The sequence below is a fragment of the Vidua chalybeata genome, chromosome 2 (genome assembly GCF_026979565.1).
Source record: "Vidua chalybeata isolate OUT-0048 chromosome 2, bVidCha1 merged haplotype, whole genome shotgun sequence".
In the NCBI taxonomy this organism is placed as follows: Eukaryota; Metazoa; Chordata; class Aves; order Passeriformes; family Viduidae; genus Vidua; species Vidua chalybeata.
The window spans coordinates 7,585,095-7,608,833 of NC_071531.1; the positions used below are offsets into that span (position 1 = coordinate 7,585,095).

The 23,739-nt window shown below is 35.9% G+C and overlaps 1 protein-coding gene across 6 annotated transcripts in view; it reads right to left on the reverse strand.

Annotated features, from left to right (window-relative positions):
- The window catches only part of USP9X (ubiquitin specific peptidase 9 X-linked), a 96,570-nt gene that overhangs the window by 35,691 nt on the left and 37,140 nt on the right, over positions 1-23,739 (reverse strand). For all 6 annotated transcript variants that reach the window (XM_053936054.1, XM_053936056.1, XM_053936055.1 and 3 more), the window contains 12 exons: positions 20,502-20,606; positions 18,788-18,994; positions 17,805-17,941; positions 12,521-12,654; positions 8,192-8,279; positions 6,246-6,588; positions 4,720-4,815; positions 2,921-3,132; positions 1,176-1,416; positions 828-977; positions 607-727; positions 1-131 (listed from right to left, as the gene is read on the reverse strand). In XM_053936054.1, the coding sequence (XP_053792029.1) occupies positions 1-131; positions 607-727; positions 828-977; positions 1,176-1,416; positions 2,921-3,132; positions 4,720-4,815; positions 6,246-6,588; positions 8,192-8,279; positions 12,521-12,654; positions 17,805-17,941; positions 18,788-18,994; positions 20,502-20,606 (1,965 nt within the window). The remainder of the gene's footprint in view (positions 132-606; positions 728-827; positions 978-1,175; positions 1,417-2,920; positions 3,133-4,719; positions 4,816-6,245; positions 6,589-8,191; positions 8,280-12,520; positions 12,655-17,804; positions 17,942-18,787; positions 18,995-20,501; positions 20,607-23,739) is intronic.

Sequence of the window (23,739 nt, forward strand, 5' to 3'; positions counted from 1 at the left end):
CTCTGTTAGGTACAGCACTTGTGAGGCAGAAGGACCAAAGAACAGAGAATCAAGGGATGGACTAAGGCTACTTTCCCCAAGCTTTGCATGATCTAAACAAATTGCTCTTAGTTTCTCGACCGTAGTGTTATCTGCAATAAAAACACAACTTATAAGCATTTTGAGCAAAAGTACTCCACAACAAGTCAGTACTATTTACAATTATAAATCTGAAAAATTTTAAGTGTATCAGAACAGTTGCAAAAACTTACAGACAAAATCAGACTACAGAGTGTTCTCCAATGATTATTACAGTGAAAAGTGATCTTATTAAAGCCAGTGCTACAAAACCACTTTAAAATACAATGCTCCCCATTTTCACTGTACTGTGGCACTGAACCCCATTACCAACTGCAAACTATACAACTTCAGATAGCAGATAAGAAATAACTACTTGGGAAATCTTTTACACTCCTAATTAGGGTAACAGTAATTAATTACCAATGAAATACCAATAAATCACCAGAAAGTAGAAAATACTCCCCTATCTTCACTTTTATGTACCAGATGAGAAATTATTTTACAGCATATTACAAGATAAAAAAAAAGGATCAAGTTAAGTTTTACCTGGTGGCATGAGCTTCATAAGAACACGAGCTCCATCTCTAAGAGGTGGCATATTTAGACTACTGCCCAAGTCTGCAACTTGCCAAAGAAAAGAGATGTATCGAGGATGCAGTGACATGATCTTAAAATAAGCAAATTAAAAAAAAAAAATATAAATTCTTAGCCAAAGACAAAGTGTAAGAAAAAACATGTTTGAACTGTTAATTTCAGAAACTGCTTACCACTCCAGGCAAACAGCTTTCAACTTCTGGATTTGGACCATCACTGTAGTGATTGCCATGGTTGCCCGGAGAACCAGTTGAAGAGTCAGAAGAACTATCAGGACTTGAGGGCATATTAGAATTTATCTGTGTAAGCTTAGCTGTAATTAGCTGAAAAAGATAATCAGAGTTTTAATACTCTCCAAAAATTAAGATTCTTTAACAAATAAACATCTGATATAATGTTAATGGCATAATATGAGGAATTATTTCACAAAAATAAATGATGCCACGCATGATATTTTTCAAGCATTTACAAAAGGGAAGGAACATCTGAGTTGATGTAAATACCCAGCCTGCAACACTTACCGTTTTATCTTTGAGATTCAGCTGCCCAATTAATTTTCTGTCATCTGCAGGATCTACCAGCTCACCCCCAATGAACAGCTCTACTTTTGTGTGTGCACTGTTTGCTTTAATGCGATTGAGGATGCAACGCCGCACTTGGCCAATCGTGTCGTTTGTGTGAGACCAAATATCCAAATCTTCCACCTGCCGGCCTTGGTTTGGGAACCGAACGACAAGTGTGATATGTTTACCACGGAAAGCTCTGAAAATAAACAGAAAAGCAAAAGTTATTTTTGCCCTCATGAAATAAATTCTTTTCCTTCCTGCATTTTTTGCACCCGGTATTTCAACATCAAATCTTTACATGGTATTTTCCAGTACAAGATTTCCCCAGCAACTATGGCGACAACATACACAGAATCTTTCAAGAAGGCACACTCAGTACAAATGCATTAATCATATGGTCAAATTTACAGTCAGGTTAGGAACACTGATAGAAACTTTAGAAGTCTCTTATAAAGTTTTAGATCTCTTCTCTGTCTTTTAACATCCTGATCAAAATGTGCAAACGAAGTTTAATCAGACTGGCAATGATGTTTTGCTCTTTTAGCAAAGCAACTCAAGCTTTAAATACACCAAGATCAGAAAAATCCATCAGGTTGCTGAGCCTTAATGCCTTCTGTCAAAAGCTGTTTTAAGTTTTATGCTAGAATTCCAGTTTTTAAAATAATAATCTTTAAAAGAAAGTTTGAAGAGGTCAAAAAAGGAAGAAATGATTTCACATTAGCAGTGATCACACTCTCCACAATAGCAGAGAGCTCATTAGGAAAGATGTGCCCAGATAAGCCAAACAAACTAATCCCATGCAACAAAAGGCAAAAACTCCTCATAAAGCTCCTTACTAACAAGGCCTGTGAAAGATTAGTCTAATCAAATAAGCAGCCCATTATAAAAAAGATGTACCCACAATCAAAAAGAAAACTTTGTTAGGACTCATCAATCAATCAATCAATATATGCAGTAAAAAAGCTGTAGCAACACTGCAAATTAATGACACACCATGAAGAAACAGCAATTGCTTCAATTTTTTTGACAAAAAGGTCATTTAAAATAAGTGGTTGAAAAACCTCCACTGTGTTTAAAAATACATTAGCTGCATCATAAATTCATAGAGACACCAAGGATTTAAACTAGTTTTTCCCTCAAGGACAAGTATAAGAAGAGCAAAGGTGTACAGAAAATAAATATATTTCAAAGTACTGGTTCTCTTCTTCCCCTACTTGTGAGGAGCTTACAGAATATTTCACTTAGAGATAATAAAAAATTTAATCTTGCAAAGTAAGATTGAGATCTCTACAAACAATTCTGGAAGGTGAACATATACATTTACAACATGTTTTTGGATAATAAGACTATGAGAAACAAAAATGTTTTGCCAATGCTAATGTAAAGAACAGGACTGCTTTTAAGTAATTATCTGAAATAAAGAACTTTATCCAAAACAACTGAGTCTCCAGGTACATTGTGCTAGTTACAGAAAAAATCACCAAGTTTTTTCTTAAGACTGCTGCCCCTTTCATATATACTGATATTTCAAATTTTTTTTTAAAATAGAGTTTCATGTATTAGCAAAGAAAAGGGAATTCTGAAACACTGTGAAACCATTTCCTGAATAGAAACCATTTAGAATGTAAAAATGTCAAGGATAATAGTACTGTTTTAGTTTAACAGAAATCAAAATCATGATACTGCTTTTTCACACATACCTTGACATAGGTAGAATAGTTCTCTCTTCGTGGTAATCACTGTCACATTCATTTATATATTCCCTTAGAACAGTCAGCACTCTCACCATCCTTATTGCTTCTTGTCTTGCACAGTTGATACTGTCTTTATCTCCATCCAGCACACATAATGTATCATAGGAGGCTTTTAGACGATCGAAACAGGACTGAATGAAGTCCTCATGAATCACTACCTAATTACATTAAGAAATTGGTGTAATTACAAGACATATTAGAATCAATCTTTTCAGAAGGATGACCAAATAGTAGAGAAGAAAAATCCCCCAAATCAAAACAGGTAAGTTACTCAATAAACCTGTTTTATTCCAACAACTCCCATCAATAAACAGCTCTAATTTAGTGTGCACTTCAATAATCTCACAGCATCAGCAGCTGTAACCATATTGTATGTAAATAGAAAAAGTGAAAATTTGGACAGAAGACATTGAATTGGACTTTCACTTTCTCCTTTTCTCAGACTATGTTAAAGAGCTCTTGTGTGCATGTAAATCCAACATTTCTGGAAGTGTCAGAGCTAAGCATGCGCACACAGACAGATCAATGCATGCTTAGTAAGCCCAGACCTACAGTAAGACAGAAGCCTCCAGCCATCTGCCACTGCAGGAAAATACAGCTTGAATGGCTGTGAATTCACCACCTAGAGCAGCTGTGCTGGACCTGGCAGACTGGCAGCTCTGAACATTACTAAAGTGTTTTTGAAGACAAGTAGAATATCAGAGTTCTAAGAAATACACCTGGCAAATTATCAACTGGAGATTGTCCAAAGGACAATATTCCTCCACTAATGTGCAGTTACATTATTACAGAATCGTTTGGGTTGGAAGGGGCCTTGATTATTTTCATGTCCTCTTCTGGACTCTCACCAGCAGGTCCACGTCCTTCCCATGTTAGGGGCCCCAGAGCTGGATGCAGCACTGCAGGTGGGGTCTCACCAGAGCAGACAAGAGGGGCAGAACCCCCTTCCTGGACCTGCTGCCCATGCTGCTGTTGATGGAGCCCAGGACAAAGGTGGTTTTCTGGGCTGCCAGTGCATGTTGGGCTTCTTCTCAACCAACATCCCCAAGTCTTTCTCTGCAGGGCTGGTCTTGATCTGCTCATCCCCCAACCTGTATTTGCGCCTGAGATTGCCCCAGCCCAGCTGCAGGACCTTGCACTTGGCTTTGTTGAACTTCACAAGGTTCTCAAGGGTCCACTACTCAAGCCTGTCAAGGATCCTGTGGATGACATCCCCTTCCCTGACCTTACAGAAACCTAGTATCTCTTCTCTGTCCACTGAACTACAGCTCCCAGCAAATATTAATGCGGGGAGATAATATCTGATTTGCTAGACCTCAGCTTGACCACTACACAGAAAGTCAGTGACCCTTTTAAGGGGCATGCCAGAAAAAAGAGATTACATTAGCTTGTGACAACACCCCATAGACCCAGCCACTGAACACACTCGTATGAGTAAGTACCACAACTCACAGGGCAACAAAAGACTTTCCTTTTATAACATTAACTGTTTTTTGAGTAACAAGAGCAAATACAGCATATGAACTTAGTATGAAAAATTAATGAGAGAAAAAAACTTTAGTTTTGCATCTGCCCAGAATTTGATGGTTGGACTCACCCACCAAAACACGGAAACTATTACCTGTTCTCAAATCTTTCAACTACAAAAATAACACCAAACTGATGTTTAAGGCTATTATTTAAATACTATTTTTAAGGCTATTTTTATTTTTATTTTGTTCAGTCTTCTTGTTGCTTTTTCTTACCTGATTAACTTGTAACCTTGGGCCAAGATTAGTATAGATCTCTTTAAGAAGGTCTATTGCTCGGTTTGCGATGTCATCATTTCCCTGAATCACAACCTAGCACAATTGAAAAAAAAGCATTAGCATCTCCTAAAACTTGCTGGTGTAAAAATGCAAACCAAAACTACTACATAAGTATCTCGACATGACAGTATGTCCAAATATCTTATGAGGTGAAAGGGACTAAAATGCTTAGTTAAAAAATACAATCAATACAACTTACACTGAAGATGATTATATGAGTAAAAATTAATAATTAACTAGTTTTGAACTTCAGAGTTGGCAAAAAAGGATGATGTCCTATAAACAGAGTAAAAGCAGTGTTTATATATTCATGTTCACATAACATTCCAAATTTTCTCTTGTTTCAGAGAATAAGAAAACTTCTTCAGATGCTTCAACAATCTGCATCACCAGACAAAATTTCCAAGTATTTAAATGGCTCTGAATGGGTGGAAGGGGGACAAGCAAATGAATTCTGCTTCTAACCTGATAATCTAAATTTTAACTACTAATCATGAGGTCTGACAGCAGGCTTTACAGACAACCCCTGCAGGGTACTGAGCTCAAGCTTCATGACTTTTGTCATGCTGATCAGAGTAAGTTGATTCCCAAAACTAAAACATGCTAACATTCTGTGGAGACTCTGTTCACAGACATGATGTGAACCTACTTGTATAAAAACTGGGATCTACTTTGGTTTTAGCTATTATCACCAGGATTAAAATATCCAACCCTTCAACAAGCCCCACCCAAAATTACTGAAGACTGCTGCTGTACACATTTTACAGACACACAGCCATGATAATCATGTCACAGTGCACCACTGTGGGCTCTAATGCAGCTGTTGACAACTAGAAATACTCTGGAAAAATTAGGTTACAGTTTAAATACTGATGATTTTCACCAACAGATTTGGCAAGCTTCAGGAAGCTTCAACCTTCCTATTGAAAAGGAAGATTGTATATGTAGAGAATAGGTGGTTATATGGAATCTACAGATCCTGGAAAACCATCATATTTAGCCAAAATGTTGTGCTTGTAAGAGGAAGAATCAGACCAGCAACCACTTGGTCTGATCTAGAATTACTCCAGTTTACCACAAGAGAAGGAATGCCGTGGAATAGCTTATGAAGTGCATGAAACAAAGCTTAATTATAATGTGCATGTGAAAAAAAGAGAAATCCACAGATAATTCACCTGGAAGGATCTTTTCTTCTTCAACAGTATTGGGACATTTTTAATTTCATGCACATACATAAATTTACTTATGTTTCAAATAACTTTCCATTTAACATCAGTCTGCAAAGTTACCAACTTGCATACTTGCTGGGAAGACAGTGGAGTCAAAAGCCATGCATTTAGTTGGAAAAAGCAGATTTTCGTAATTTCAGTCCATTACTAATACATTACACATTCCTAAAAGCATAGAGAGACTGAGAAAGTCTTAGCAGTTAACCTTTCAGATGCTTCCTTCAATTAACTCACCCTCCAAAGGTAGTCTAATCCTATTAATTCCAGGTCATCCATCATATAGGCTCGTCTCTTTGCTACTAGCTTTCCTTCTCGACAGTTCACAGCTTTGAAGAAACGTTCAAAACATTTCATTCCATTTTCTGTTAATAGGGAAGGATCCAGCTGAAGCACATTATTTTCAAAGAAGTCCTTATTAATGTCAGGGTCTAAGTCTGGTTCATCCCCCATTAGTTTGGAATACCATTTAAAACAGGCTTCGCGATCACAAAGATAAACCGCATTTTCTGCTAAACACTTCCATATTTGCTTCGCCTGAGGGGCACAGAGCCACAGCTGACCATCCTTCAATAAAAATCTTGAGCAAAACAAAGAGACAATTAACAGCACTGTCTAATACACATCCAGAGTTATAATTCAGTAAAAAGTACAGGCATAAAGTTGGATATGCACATTATATATGTATATATCACAAGTATGAAAACTTTATTTACATCATCAGTCCACTCAGAATCAGCCCCATGATATCTTAGTCAGTTTGAATGAATCAAGACCAATCAATTCCAAACAAAAAAAAAGAACGTAATTCAGTAAAAAAGTGCCTTACACAAAAATCCAAGCTTTGGTTACATTTTATATACAAAGAAATGCACATTTCCTAATGTAAACTATTTAGTTAAAAATCAGGTCACAACATATGAGAATAAATTAATTCTGCAATTATTCACTATGTTTTAAGACTTGATTTATCAAAATTGAAAAAAGGTATCAATAGCATGGAGCAGAGCCAGAAGCAGAAATCAATGAACTGGAAATTTTTCCTTTTATTTAAGCAAAATTTTAATTTGTGTTCAATTATTATGAAACAATTATCAAGAACTTCAATTTTGAGAGCTAACACTCAGGATGCTTCAGGAGGAACAAATGGTAATCAAAGTTCTTTAGATTAATTTTTATTACTAAAAGTTTTTTTTTTTTAATGTAAAAGAAATCTGGGACTGAGTTATAGCACTGCTTTTCAGAAATTGCTACATACATATTCTACATTCTCCACAGAACTTCATACATTTCTTCACATTAACAAATAATGAACTTAAATCTAAGGAAGTTACAATTTTGAACATGCAGGAGTGATACATTAAGTGTGCTATCCATGTGCTATTGTATCATTTCATTAAACAGTTAGCACTTTAGTTAATGAAAATTCGCAGTAAAATTTTAAAAAGTAAAAGAAAATCTCCTTTAGAAAACAAGGAAAAAATAATTCAAACATGACAGTTCAAGTCTTTTTACTCATTTAAAACAAGGTTAAAACCAAGTAGGAAAAAGCTAAGAGAGACTTAGCCTAAAAATATCAGCATTCTGCAGCTCTATGATGAGCAGAGATCTTTTGTTTTCTTATTTTACTCCAACAGGAGCTGGTCAAAATCATCCAAATAATTTTTTATTGCACTTTCTTTCTGGGGCTCAGTTGCTGCCAACACACCACCACTGACTGACAAAAGTATGTGTCAGTTTATGATCATGGATTTAATTCTGGTGTGATACAAGTAAGGACGCACGGCCATATCCCTACTTGGAATATTTTAAATTTTAAACTAAGTTACCACAATAGGAATGTAACTGTATCCACCACACACTATATTTAAGTTAGTAAGGTTCTGCACACAGGCAAGAAAAAATACAAATCATAGTGCAGAATAAGAGCCTTGGATTCCAAAGAGTCTAATAAACTTTATTTACTGTTGGAATATTCCAACAGTAGGATAAAAGTCCTCCAGGAAAAACAAAACAAAACAAAACAAAACAAACCAAAACCATTCAATGTATTTTTGCATCTGAGTTTTGAAAGAAGTTAACAAATTAAAGCTGTAGAAGAGAGAGAAATGCAAAGCGTTTTTCTTCAAAAAGCATTCAAAGTATTCTTAAAGAAGTTAAGCAATGTTCAAGTTAAAACTCACCGTAAGAAGTTCAGTCGCTCCTGTACTTCCTGCACGTGACTGTATCGGCTTCCTGGTCTCACAGTCTGAGGGTCATACTCACCATGCTCTGCAAAGAAAATGTTTTATTAGACAATACATTCAGAAAAGTGGTGCTGACTCCAGAAGACAGGATGTGTTTGAAGACTTGTTACTCTGAATATAATCCAAACCCGGTACATTTTCAGTGAGGGGTATGAAAAGAGTCTTCAGCAGTCAGCTGCTACCAGTTAACACTGCTTCCTATGCTACACACAGGCAAAGACTACTGAGCTCTATCGTCACATCAACAGTTACGTGCTCATTATTCACATTCATTCAGTATAATGAAAGTGTTACAGAACAATTAAGAACTTGCACTCTACTTATTCAAATAAATTTTTCCTATTTTCGAGTAGTCAGTTTGAAGTCAGAAGTCAGTTGAAAATAGAAGTATACCAAGCATACAACTCAATCCAGTGCTTTTTTTATTGAGGATGCTTTTGTTTTGTTACACAGCATCTTTTCCAAAATTTCATTTTTCTGTTTTTTTAGGCTTTTTCCTCTCCAGAGGAAATCATGACTCCATTTCTTTATCACCTTTATACAGAGCTATGCACACAACATCACTCAGAGGAAGAAAGTATAAGACAACTTTATTTACTGCAAGTTTCCAAACATAAACCCCAAATGCCTGTAATACTGACAAGCTTGAAACAGAAGTTGTCTTTTGAGAGTGAGGCATGAAGTGAAATTTTTGCCTGCATTTTGTCAAAGTTCAGCATAATATTTTCTTAACAAACAGCAATTTTGTTCACAGGAACATGGTTCTGTTTAGTGGTTGGCTGTTGTTTAGATTTTTTTAATTAAAGAGATACAATCTAGATCTGCACTTGCATTACTTTCATCTGTACTAGCAGTATTTCATCATGACACATTCATTATGACAGCTCCATTATAAACTAATTAATGCTTTATTTTTTATTTGCAAAGATGTACAGATTGCCTTTAACTAAGGTGACCCAGCCATGGTAGACCATCTCATGGCAACATCAATACTAATACTAAAATTTATCTTCAGAGCTGAAAATCAATATCTCCTATTACATCAGGCAGGGAGTAAAAAGAAGTACATCAGTGCTTCAAAATAAAGAAAAAAATAATTGTCATAAATACTCCTCTCTATATCCAAGTGTAAAAGGTACACTACCTTAAATATTGAGTGACAGGGGAAACAGAAGACCAGTAGTTAACTAATGTCTGCAAAATTTAAGACATTATGTTCATCAGAAATCCTTAAAAATTAAATCATACCTTTCATGAAATGATCATAAATGAGCAATTAGCAAAAGGAGAAAAGTGAAAAAAAAATCTGAAGAAATAATATAAAAGTATGTAAACAAAAATTATTTAAGAATTAGAAGAAGAAAACCAGTAAAATAAGCTGTGTCTCCAGCAGAAAAAAAAAATCAGGGTAAATAAGCATATTGCAGAGAAATTAAAATTGATTACTTGAAGTGTTGGGTGTTGAGGATGGGTTTCTTGTTTGATTTTGATTTGTTGAAGGGGAGGTGGTGGCGTTTGTTTATTTCCACTGTGAGGACTACCTGGGCTTTTTCTTCCCGACTAGAGTTTAATTCACAGACACAATATCAACAGTGGCAATGACAGGAGAACTCAAAGCCAGCCAGCTGCAGAAAGGCAGCGTGGATGTACTTCAGAATTCTGAAAAACTCTGAACTACAAAAAAATTCCACTTTCCAAAATATTTTCTGTATGACATTCTTTCTACATCTTCCAGATTTATTTTCTACTCTGTACGTCCCACAGCAAGTCAAAGTGTGATCTCCTTAAAAATTCCTCTTACACATTGGAGCAGAAAACAACTGGCTGAAAATTTAATTAGTGATAAACACACACAGAAAATCATATGGCACAGTTTCTACAAAACCATTTCATTAACACTTTGGATTTTTTATTCCTGCAGAAAAAGAGAAATAAAGGAGAATTGAAATTTTCAAAAGATCTTTGATAATTCTTTGAAAAGATGAAACTGTGACCTCCTTCAGGACTACAGAATCCAAGAGCAGTTGTCTCATCTCATGGAGGACTTTGCAGAGCTGAAGGAAAGGATAAGTTCAAGAGAAGGGAAAACCACAGAGCATGGAAAAAATTCAGAAACATAGATTAGGCTTCTCTTTAACCCTAAAAAGGTAAATATATTAAAGGGGAGTATCCCAGAAAACACTATGTATTAGTGAATAACAGAAGAACAGAAACACTGTTTTCCATCACTGAACACAACTAGGGAAGACTTCAAGGAAAACAAACATATGGCAAATTCAAAATTAATTTTAAAATATCCAAATTACATAGTAATCGCAGTGTTAAGTGCCAAGAATATCTGTCAACAACTGGATTTTTTTATTTCTATGGCATATGTTTGACCTGTGCTGTTTGGATCTTTGCCTTGAATTTTCCCCCTCTGTCTCATTCACCTTCTCCAGCCAAGCTTAATTCCACAGCTTCCAGTTCTTTCTGACTTCACATGCATAATCTTCTTTCTTCCCCTTTCATTTATTCCCTTTCATTTATATGGCCCCCTGGCATATTTTCTCCCTCTCCATGAAGGCATGGAAGACAAACATCACAATATTCTATGTTCTGCTCTATTTAGTATATAAAACTGAAAATTAAAGAGTTTTTGCACAGGAACTGTGGATTATAGTCTGAGCACAGTATCTGGAACACGAGGAAGATTTCCTGGTTGCCCTGAATAATGTAATGAAGTACCTAATAAAAAACCCCACACTATTATTCTTCTGCTTTTGTACTCTGATACAAATGAGAAGTTCTGCAGCAGTTTCATCTCAAGAGAGAGTAATTTAATTGCTTTGTAATTAGATTAAATTTAAACCCTTTACACACTTGTAATTCCTATTGCATTGGAGATGTTTGTACTACTGCTTAACTGAGTCACTATATGTGAGGAGGGGCAGGGCAGTGTGGGTTTTTGGGAAAGGAAAAGAATCATGCAAGTTATCAGCCTAATTCTTCTGCCCTCAACAATCTGATAGGTAAACAATATTTTCAAAAATGACCTTTTGGCTTGCAAATTAAAAAACAAGATAAATTTTAAAAAGTTCCTACACTAATACTGAGAACAGACCAAATAATTTAGTATTATTCTAACATTAATTAGTGCAATGCTATAATTAGTTAAGGTATTTAAATTAGGGTAACCCCCCCATGTATTCCTGAATAGAGAACTACAGTTGCAGTATGTAGATTTAATTGAATGTTATTCTTAGTGGCCTACACCTTGCTGAAGTGACCATTGTCACAGAGCACCACTATTTACACAAGTCCATAAGTATGTATTTTGGATATCTCTTATATGAAATACATATATATATGTATATATACATACACACACACATATATATATATTTAATACTCCAAAACAAGCTTTCCAACATGCAAATATCCTGTCCTCTCTGAATGACCTACACTAAATCCCTCCAGAACATACTGTGTCATTTCTGAAATGCAACAGAAAGGCTGTTATGAGGCCAGGGTAGAACAGTCCTTGGTTCCAGTCAGTCAAGTCAGTGGTGGGGAAGGAGGAGTGTAAATCTCCTCCTTTCACTTCTGTTGGCATAATTTTATATCTAAAGAACTGTGGTCCAGTGTACCAAGCTTCCTGACCCACCTTCACTTCCATGCTTCTACCTCAGTAGGTAAAAGTTAATCCAGAGTAAGAGGGTAAATTCATCAGCAAAGAGCTGGATTTAGCCTAAAATACAAAAATACTAACACAATGTGCTGCCCAAGTGCTGCTAATAACAAACACAGTGAGAGAGCCTGAATAGATGTGGGAGTTACACAGGAAAGATAAATGGTATCCCTGTGGTCTGAAGTCCTTCTCCCTGACAAATTCCAAATATTGGCTGCAAACTGAGGTGATTAAAAACTTGTCAAAGGAGCCTTCAAAATTCAAAACTAGAAGTTTACTACTAGAACCTTCCACAAAAAAAACTACCCTAGCCTAAGAAGGGCAAGGGCAAGATGATTTTTATCAATCCACATATAAACAATGGCTGCCACTTTCTCATATTCTGCTATAAAAGACACACTTTCAATTATAAAAAAGAAAAGATTAGTATTTTAAGCTTTTCTTACCCAATCAGTTACCACAAAGGCTATTAACCCCACAGATGCTTGAAAATTAAACAAATAAACTTAATAGTTATTATGGGAATTTACTTTTAACTCCAATTTCAACTGGAGATCTGCTATGCTCCACGAAGCAACTTTGATGTTAAAACTCACCTTTAGCATACTGCCTCATGCTTTCCATATAGGCAGAGAGGTTTTCTGCAACCAGTGTAACGAGGGCGTGATTGTGCTGAAGTTGATTGATTAAGTCATGTCGGTAAAACACGTGGGGACTTCGCTGAGTTTGACTGAAATTCAAATACAAGTGTTAGAGGAAAAGAAAGAAGTTTTGCACCAAATAGTTCAAAAATCAATTTAAGAGACACATCTTTGATGCAAGATCCAAATTTTCCTACATCTCAAACAGAACACAAGTTTCTGACAATATTTTTCTGTCTTCTGATGTATCAACAGTTCTTACCAGTTACTAAAGCAGCTAATTTATGAGGATTATATGGTTACAATATGTATGGAAAAAATCAAAGGAATGTGAGCAGCTCAGTGTGCTGGAGGGAGAATATCTGCAGCAAGACAGAAGATAAATAAACACCTGTCCAAAATGCACACTAGGGACCCTCAACTACAGCATAACCACAATATATGTAACCCTGGTTTCTCCCCACAGCCACCTGATTTTCTTTTTTATACTTAACATTAAAACACCAAGTAAAAATCAATACCATAGTCAAAGTACACTAGCCAATAACCACACCAATTATTTCAATACGTAAAAAAACCCTCAAAACAGTATTGATTTTTTCCTAACAGTAACTATGTGGAAAAATGTTGGTGCAAGCAAAAAAACCTGTTACATAGAGCATATAACAATGCAGACTACCCTGAAATCTGAGGAAGATACAGTCAGATAATAATAAAAAAAAAAAACCAAAAAGTTCAAGAAAAGAAATCTCTCAAATAAATAACTTAATTGTAATTTAAGTGTATTATCAAGACCTGACCAAAAATGCTTCTCTTAAACAACACTAGAAATATTCAGATGACAAAAGCTAACTGCAAAAGAAAATAGAGAGCTTGTGGCTAAGACCCACGTGTCATGAGCACTATTCAATTCTAGAGCCTGAGGACTCATCACCTCTGCAGAACACTCTCAGAGTGTCTCAACTATTGTAGCTGTAGATCAGAGCAATGATCTTGACTACAAAAACCAGTACTGCTCTTCCACGGTAAAGAGAAAAAAAGAAAACAAGTGGGTGTCAGGGGGAAAAGCAGCATTCCTCACTGCCACTCAGCTCATCCCATGGCCTGCCCCAAAGAAACAGAGATGTGATTTCAAAACTGTTCTCCTTTCTTGCAACACTTCAACAAGTAGACCTCAGACTTAGCTGAGTGGATTACAAGTAGGAATTCTCCTCCTTCCTGGGAAAGAGGGTGTCCATACCACATGGCCTACAGCATTCCACAGTACTTCCACACCTTTAGAGAACAGTGGGGAAGGCATGAAATCCCAGTTCTAGCATCAGCTGACAGTGATCTTTGCAGCTGATAACCACATTTCACTGTAGATGTGACAGCAACAGATAAACTGATTCATTTGCCAAAGATCAGCGTCCATCTGGGTTTGAAAGACAGAAGCCACCAACACCCTGCCAGTAATTTTGTTATCTGCAACCAACAGACTTCGGGCTGCTAAGCAGTGTGGTTTTCAAAGATTAAATTTCATAACACGCAGAATTTTCTAAAATAGTTGGAAAGGAGCATTTCAAATACAAATTGTGTTAAAAACACTCAAATACCCAGACATTTCTCAGACAGAAAACAAAATGGATGGAAGCACAAAAAAAGAAAACATACAGGACTTCATAGATTCAAAATATTCTGTTTTCACTTTAAGAAACTTTCTAATTATGTTTCATTCCATCTCCACCAACCTCCTTACTGAGAATAAAGCAGCAGCAAATCCAGCAAAAGACTGGATGTCTATTTTAGTGGTTACCCAAGATGTTACCTCTAGACAGAGAACTGCAGTCACAAAGGGTAACAGAAAATAAGAACACTGATTATTTGGGAAATACATATGCTCAAACAACTAAAGGAACAAACAGAACCAAGATGGGGTGTTTTGTGGAATCAAAGATATTAGAGTGTGTATTTATATTCATAGTATTATGCATTTGTATCAATCTCACACAGTACAGCAAAACCAAAGCTTTAGCAGCAGAAGACTGCAATGTTCTGCGTTAGATATTTTTTATTTTTCTCCTTTCTCAGCCACATGCACAAACAGTACATTTGCACATGGATCAATCTTGGTTAGTAATGACTTTGAAAAGCTTAATAACTGAAATAACTAGAGTTATGAGCTGTGAGTTGTAACAGTGAACATGAGCAACACTTCCAATATTATTTTGATTCATTGCTAGGATGGACTCAAAGGCAAAATTATTGTCTTTAGGCACAGGAAAAAAGTTGAGCTGACAAGAGCTTCTAGAATGTTTTCTAGTATTAAGACAAAGTCTATATGCAATTAAAATTTTCCTTATGCATCTAAGGTTAGACTAATATGATGTTGCCCCGGGACATGATCATTTAACCTTTAATATTATTACACATTAGTTACTAGACACTCATTAATGTGCAATAACTGAGGAGCTTGAAAAATTCAAGTTAACAGCAAAATTCATATTTTCATTGTGTTATACTAAATGGATACCAAAAATCAATGTATAAAAAGAAAAAAATAACATTTTGAAAGGGATGACAAAGTATTTTGGATTATGAAAAAGGACATAGCAAGAATGCTTATTTGTTAGAAAAATACTGGCAAACTGGCAAAGGAAAAATTCCAAACAACTTAATGTAAATGGATTTAAAAGAATTATCTGCACATATAACTCATCCAATATAATACTACATATGTAACTCAGCTTTTGAAGATGACAGTTGTGCCAATTGAACAAATGCTAGGTACCACTAAAGGAGTGCAGATTATTTGGATGAAAAATCCAAATCACAGCAACTGATCCCCACAAATTCTACTACTCAGGCTAAAAAGTGACTTGAAGCATCATTGTTGCCCTAAAGCACTATGAAACCACTGAACTCCCAGTGTTCAGTTAATTCTCCTGGGCAAGTAATTTAAGAGATTGGTCTTCTACTGCTCAGGTAGATACAGGTCAAACTTAAGCATTTGATATTGGTCTACAGGAGGCTCTACTACCCAACACAGAGAGAATTACGATGAATATCTGTAGACTAAAGGTCAATATTATGAGTAATAAAGGTGACTATTCCTAAGTATTAATAAGCATCTTTGCACCCCTAAGAGTCCTTGTACTTACATAAATATTATTTTCTGTTGCAATTCTGGTTAAGCTGAACTTCCTGACACATGTAGCATTTATTTGTGATCAGGGAGCTAAATTTTGCCACAGCAATTGTATAACCAATTCATCACTTTGTTCAACTGCATGAATAACTAGCAACAATTAAAACCTCCTCCTCAAAAGAATTCCTACAGTGCCAATGGCATAAGATAATTTATACAGATTTTTGCCAAGAATCGGTAGCACTTACTGAGCTGGACTGAACTTTCCATTGCCAGTGCAAGTCAGCTGACCCACCTCAAAAGGGTAGCATAAAGAATATGTGCTCTGTGACGTGTTTTTGAGGCAGTTGTCACAAACACCTGTTTGGACTTATTTTCACTCCAAATTCTTGAAGGATGGTGAAGTTTTAAGTCAGATAAGGGAAGCTGGTAGGAAGAGGTATTGCATGCATGCATTACAGCTTCCAAACTGTATCGATATTAAGTTATGAGAAAACTCAGAGGACTGAAAAGTCACTGATTATTTCAAAACTGTGTTTTCACTTAGCAAATTTTCCAGTCACCTGGACAGTAATACGACCTGACTAAAACAACTCCCTCAACAGTATCTTGATAACGAAGTGTTTTTTAAGTTCCTTGCTTAAAACTTTCAATTCCAAGTTCACTTTCCTGCCATACTGGTTTTCAAATTCAGCATAAAAATAAGGTGCTATTACATACTGCAATGCAGACTACCCTGAAATCTGAGGAAGATATGGTCAGATTAAAAAAAAAAAAAATAAGAAAAAGAAAAGAGGAGAGGAGAGACATTCAAACCATTTAACTGTACACAGACCATACAGGAAACCTACACTTCCACAATCAAAAGAAGTTCAGTTCCTTCCAAGACTACTTCAAACCAGAAACCTAAATCAGTGCCTTGAATGCTTGAAGTGCTTCAGTAATTAATTACTTAAAGCAAAGCATCTTTCTTAGGGCAGTGTGCTAAAAGCATTCAATTTGAATAACCAGGTAGCTGGTTTGCCTGGATCTTGCAGCATGAAAAAGTTAAGGATTCCATGACACAGAAGACTTTTCTGCTAATTGGCACCTAACTTTGTGACTTTTTTTGATAAACCTCAAACAACCATTAATGAAAAACTGTAAGGAATTAAAATATACTGAAAATCTGAGAAGCATGCTGCAAACTAAATGAATAAAGAAAACTCCAAAACCCAGGAATGCAACACTATCACAGCTTCTGAAAATACTATCAGGAAGAAGACAGTGTTGTGCCAGCTGTGGCTTATTTTCCTCAACTTTCCCATATTTGATCCTTCCTGTGAGCTGACTGTAATAGCAACGTTGACTTGAATACTTTATCTGCTTACAAGAATTAAAACAAAGCAATTGTGCAGCACTGCTAAGCCAACAATATTTTTCAGAAGTTTGTAAAAATTCTGATGTGAATACAAATACTATTAGGGGCTCAGTCTTTCTTACTGAGAAGACATTTTAAATAATTAAAATAACCATGTATACTTTAACAAGTCCAAACTGATAATGGTGTCTCATTATTTCTTCCTTTCAGAAACGACCATCAAATGAAACCCCTCACCCCAATAAAACAAATGCCACATATTTCTAATCTATTCCATTCAGGAGAGAAAATCAGTAGAGAATTTCACCCAAAGTTACCTATGATTTTAAGCATATGAACTAGATGACCTGCAAGAATTTATCATCAAAGAACAAGGATGGGTGGCTGTGTTTGTGTATGTATGTGTGTGCATACAGCTATATAGGCACGTAAAACATATTTATGCTTCGTAAGCTAATTCCATTGTTAGGCAGGAAACACCATGAATAACTGAAAAAGAAATCCAGATTTTCCACTAGATTACCATAAAAATTATTAAAAACATGTATGAAGAAGCAGTTATTGCTCTTTTACCAGAATTAGGTGTCTGACTTTTTAGATACTATTTATACACACTAGAACAAACTCAAGACCATCTTCTAACACAGGTCATGGTTTTACCTAGACTTTCTTGACCTTTTGCAAAAAAAAAAATTAAATTCCAACCCATCCAACTTTTAACAGACAAAATTTTATCTGAATCCCATTCTTACCTCAAGTTCTGTGGTGCTTCACCAAACAAACTGCAAATTTCTCTAATTTGCTTCAGTGCAGGAATGACCCATTTGTCATTTGTGCGAAGTTCTTCTATAAAACGATCTATCCACTGGATCTTTTGTGTATCTCGATCCTTAAAGAACAGCAGTTTATAATCAAAATGAAGCATACTGCAGAACTATCCTAATTCCCTTTCTTTGTTTCCATAATGGAGCACTCAAATTCAAACAAATACTGGATCACCTGAGTTTTGAAGCATGAAAGCATAATAGAAGTATCTGAGCAGCACTTCCTGCTGGTAGAAGCTACCAGTGTGTTACAAACTCCCTGCACTCAAGCACTACTTATTTAACAATAAATAATATTGTTTAAATAATTTGCTCTTTCTTCCATTTATTTCTACTCACTGTCATAAAATATCAAGAAACAGTGAGAAACTGTTTCTTAACAGGATGGATAATGGATTAATTTCAAACCATAATTAATTACTACTCTAACAGACTTCCACAGAAGTTTGGGTAGGAAAGGAGAGTGTATAATAGTATGAAAAGGATCTTTTCTAATATACAGGACAGATAAGGACTTACTGGCACAAAAAAAGAACACCTCAACAAAACCCACTGAAACAAATTAGCATGAAGTTTGGGGAAAAGCAAAGGGGGTGGGGGGTTGCTTTTCCTTTCTCCCTGTTTTATTTTGGTAGGGTTCTTTTCCAATTCTTCCAATGTGCTAATTACAGTATGTCACCAAATGCAACAAGACAGGCAAACTGATGTATTAGACTCTCTCTCTCTCTCTCCCATTAAAGCACCAATGGTGTTGATTAAAATATGTCTTATAACATTTTAAAAGCACTATAACATTGATAGAACCATACAAATTTATGTAAGTAACACTTTTGTTAAATTACCAAATAGCTTGAATTTTTTGTGTGGAATGGAAGGAAACTGAGAGACTGATTTCATACTGGTTTACTCACCTGTGAACAGCTGTAATCTAAGATTTTTATATGGGCACTAAGAGCCTGGTCCATGATATCAACTGGCACATCATCACTGTGAGCCAAATTCCACAAAAGGTTCAGCACTTTGTGTGCCATCACACCATCCTTGTCATCCTCTGCAAGGCGACGAATTAACTCCAGCAGTTTCTCACGCTGCTTCTTGCTTGCATTCGTCCAACTTGCCTAACACAGTATTTAAAAAAAATACTATAAATGTCTTTTTTTAAAATTCCACACATAACCTACACTGTTAACAAACAATGCAACAATAAAGTGACGCAACTACATAAAGAACTTTCACATTAATTCCTGTCATTAAAAATAAATAGCAAATTAGAGCAATACATAAGCCAGACACAACTGAAGTGCTCTTCTCTTCAGTGTTGTATTTACAACTACAGCATATTCACCTTGAAGCTTAACAAAAGATGGTTCTTTATTTAAAGATCACAGGTGTGTTTGTAAAAATTAACATTGCCATTGACAATTGCACCAACAATCACAGTGGACTCAGCTGTTTCTTTTAAATGCTTTCACAAAACTCCTGTGCTTACACTTAAAAGATTTCTTAAATAACTTATAATCACTACCTAAGTAAAACTTTAGTATCATCCATGCCTCTGAATCAGACTGAAACACATGGCCCCTGCATTACATTAACCTTTTCCTGAATAAGTTCTCAATATACCATCACTTCATATCCATCTCTCAAGGTCAGATATAACAGTTTACACACAGCATTTCTGAGCACTGGATTAAGTATCAGAACTACAGAACATTAGATCCACATTCAGCAAACTACAGGACCACACTAAACAAAGCACATATTGTATGTAAGCCAAAATATGACTACAATGCATTTATCTAAAAAGAGAAAAGAGAGTCTACAAAGCTGGCTTGCATTTTCAAGCAGTACAGCAGACCGTGTCCTGAAAGTGAAACAGTAAAACAAGCTGGAGAGCACCACTACTGGAAGCTGCAAATGCTAAATGTTATACATAAAAGCCAGTGAATAACATAAACTTTCAGAAACAAGTTGTTTTGTCATTTCAAACAAATCACTATGTGTTTATAAACATTCAACTTTATCTTCCTGAGACTGTTTCATTTTGTATGTAAGCTAAATGGAGAAAAGTTATTACATGATATAGAGGAAGTTGGGGGAGCAGGGAATGGAAGTCCTTGATCTCCTCGACATAAAAGATCCAAAGTAGTACTGCCCAGTAAACCTGACAAAACCTACTCTAATGCCAGGATAAAAACATAATTTACTAAATCACCAACACTTCTTAATTTGGAACAAATGCAAAAAGGTATCTAAGACAATTGACTTATCTTAATTGGAAAATTCTATATTCCTAGGATTGCTAAATGTAACTTTAATACTACAGGCTTCACAGACCTGCATTATCCTGAAGTGTTCAAACCAGAAAACAAAACTGTCTACTAAACAAAAATAAGAGGCCTTTGTTTTAGTCAGGAAGTAAACAGAAAATCTCACAAGGAGTGCTCATTAAAGAACAGCCTCTCTAGAATTAAATATTACAGACTGTTGTTTCACATTAAGAAGTCTTTTACCACATACAAACTGAGCAAATCTAAAAGGAGGAAAAAAACCACTGAAAAAGCCACAAATTCACACACACCCTCACAAATCCATTTCCTGAATACAGTCAAAACACAAAATTACCTTAAAACAATCAAACAGGTGATCAAGCTGTTCAGGAGAGAAATCCCAAGCTAATTTTGCGAGGAGATCATGTACATTTTTTACAATGGCTTCATGTTTTCCTGCCTGTCAGGACGAAAAAAAAAGAATCCACCAACAATTGATATTAAGTCAAACAGCAAGACAGTCTACAGAATTTTTATATGGAAGACTATTAGAGGTAGCCAGCCAGAAAAGCTGATGCTGTGGGAACAGCACAGCAAACGGAATGCTTCACTGGGAATACACAATATTTAGATTTCCCTTTTAAGAGTAAGTATGTAACTGTGCTTTGTGTGTGTGCACACCAGTATTTATTTAGACCATAAATACTGCAGCATCAAAATATTTATTTTTTTTGTTCCTGCTACAAAATCAAGCTGGGACAGAGGACAGTAAAATCTAAAAGTGTATTTTAACTTACAAACTGATATTTTTATGTTGTTTTCTGTGGGTTTTTATGGTTTGAGGGTTTTTAATAAGGAATTACTCAAAATTCACTTCTGAATTTCATTGAGGTGTTTTAAGGTATAAACCAATTTTTAGTATTTTGCCAGTTTCTCAGGCTGAAATACCTCCTTTGTGTTAGTAGATTCACAGACAACTGAAGTCTTCTATTGCAAACAACTTGTTACCAGACAATGTTTTAAGTCCGGCAGCTTTTAAACTTAAAAATCCAGCAATGAAACAACTAAGGACAAGATGTTGAGTTTTACACTAGACACAGTTATAACTGAGAGCGTGGTGTACATCACAATTTTGACATTTAAGGAGGAAGACAATGAGGGGGAAAAAAAACTAATTCCATTTAACTCTGAGCATGAAGAAAGTTTTCTGCCCAGGCTGGAAAACACTTCCTGTACTTTACATCTGCAGTAAAAACCAACAAATTTGGACTATGAGAATCAATAGCTGATTCACTGTAGAAATTTTTGCTGTAAGTGAGAAATAAAAAAATGCAAAACAAATATCTAGAATACACATTCTGATGTAATTAATCTTGTACATTATTAAAAATACATGTATAAGCACTTTTAAAATTCAGTTCCTACTAAAAGCTTCCATCAGTAATTTAAAACCAAAACTAAAAACCAAAACCAGACTAATAGCTTTGTTACATGCTGTGCCTTAAATTCTTTATAAGGTGTCATAAATTTTTGTTTTTAAAAAAAGTAATTTTAAGTAGCAATGTTTGTTTTTATGTTATGGGTCAGATTACAAGAGGGGAAGTAATAAACCCATAATTCCACTTGACTTTGGAAAACAATCTAATTTTTTTCCTCTTGCCAGACCATTTCCTGGATAGAAAGAAAAACTGAGAGCATGCAAGGCAGAAAGAGCATCTACAATATAACAAATAAAAGGAGAAGTACGGCCAGCTCCAGGGGGGAGCAAGAAGAGCAAGAATAAAGCAGGTAACAACCTTGATTTGCCAGGTTTGTAACAGGTATGGGGAACCTGTGAAGCACTGAAGGGTTTGGGGAAGCAGAACCAGACAGTGGGAAGAGGTAAGGAACCTGGTGTGTGACTTCCTTGCTGCACAGGAACAGGGAAAGCCTGTGAAGTTCCAGTTAAATACTCTAGAACATAAGTCATGAGACCTCAAACTCTGTCATTCTGTATTTTGTACAGCTGGATTTTTCCCTGCAACTCCAGAGGGTGGAACTTAATGCTTGCATTTAGAGCCTTCCAATATTATTCCTTTAATCAAATACACTCCTATATTGTGAGCACTGGCTTTGTAAGACATGAAAACACTTCAATAAAATTAAAACTTAGGTTGCCTTTGAAAGGCAAAACCAGTATAATTGCATTACTTTTAGTAATACTGAGAGTCTCAGGTGCATGCTCACCCTCTAAAGCCAGGCAGCAACACAAGTGCTTGAGCCTGAAAGCAAAACCCCCCCCCAGCTGCACTGAGGCTGAGCTAAAATAGCTTGTTACATAAAGCTACACAGTAAATCAACTCCTCACTACTGAATTTCATGCCCCAGCTGCTCTCAGAAGCAGTCATTTAATAAGAACTTCTAAAAACTACTATACACAAGGAGGTGAAAATCATTCTGTATTAGCAGATTTTAGTATTCTTTAGTCCATTATAATCCCATGGCTAAAGCCACAGTGAAACCATCTACCTGAATAAGAGTTACTTTCACACAAAAAAAAATACAGGGCAAAATTACAGCCAGAGCACTGCAGTAGCCACCTACTTGAAAGCATAAGAAGTGAGCAGAGCAAGCTGGGTATTTAAGGGCATGAACATTCATTCTGAAATTACTCCTATTTATTCCTATTTTTTTTTTCAACTGGTAAGGTGGACTATCCTCATTTTTTAAGGGTTGCATGACATAATCACATTTTTCTGGGAGGGTAGAAAGTTTGATTTACACTGGTTTATCCACATGTCCTTTTTCCAAGCACTAGGAGCAAGGTAATTGCTTGGAAGACTGTTTTTTCCCAAATTTCAGATTTTTTCTCCTCTTATTAAAAGTGAGGCTCTAAAATAGATGAAAGAGGCCTACTAACCACAAACTAACCTCTCAAAGTCCTTTTCTTCCCCCCCACAGGTATCTTATAGTCTGAAAAGATCTACAGACTGCAAGCTGAAAACTAACAGTATAATCCCAGACCTTAATTCAAGTAATCTGTGTATTGCTCTGCTACATGATGGCATTTGCTTAACAGGACTTTGGGATAGTAAGAAAAGACTGTACTGAGTTTCAGCCTGTGCAGTTACTGCCATGCTGGAACTGAAGCCTAGGCATGATGAAGTTACTTGCAACACCAGAGATCTCCCCTACACCACCTGCAGTCTCAAGTGTTATAAATGTAACCTGAAAATAAGTCCACTTAAGCCAAACTCGTATAGTCTCAAAATAGCATGAACACATGTAAAACTGTGTTATCAAAATAACCAAACTTGTATTGGCCTTTGTCAAGGTATAAGCCAGCTGACACTACAGAACTGCTCATTCAACTTTCCAATCCACAGTGCCATGGGGGAAAAGAGTGACAAGGGTGAAAGTGAGAAAACTCAGAGCTGAGATAACAGTACAGAAGCTACTATGGGGAAATTTAACCCTGTCCCTTGCCCAAACCAGTACAGCCCTCCCTGTCTTGGAAACCAGAGTTAGCCTTCCCACACTTGAAAGACTGGCCTGAGGGCTTTTTTGTACAATCAAGAGTTTCACTACTCATTATTTATGCTTCAATCCTATTT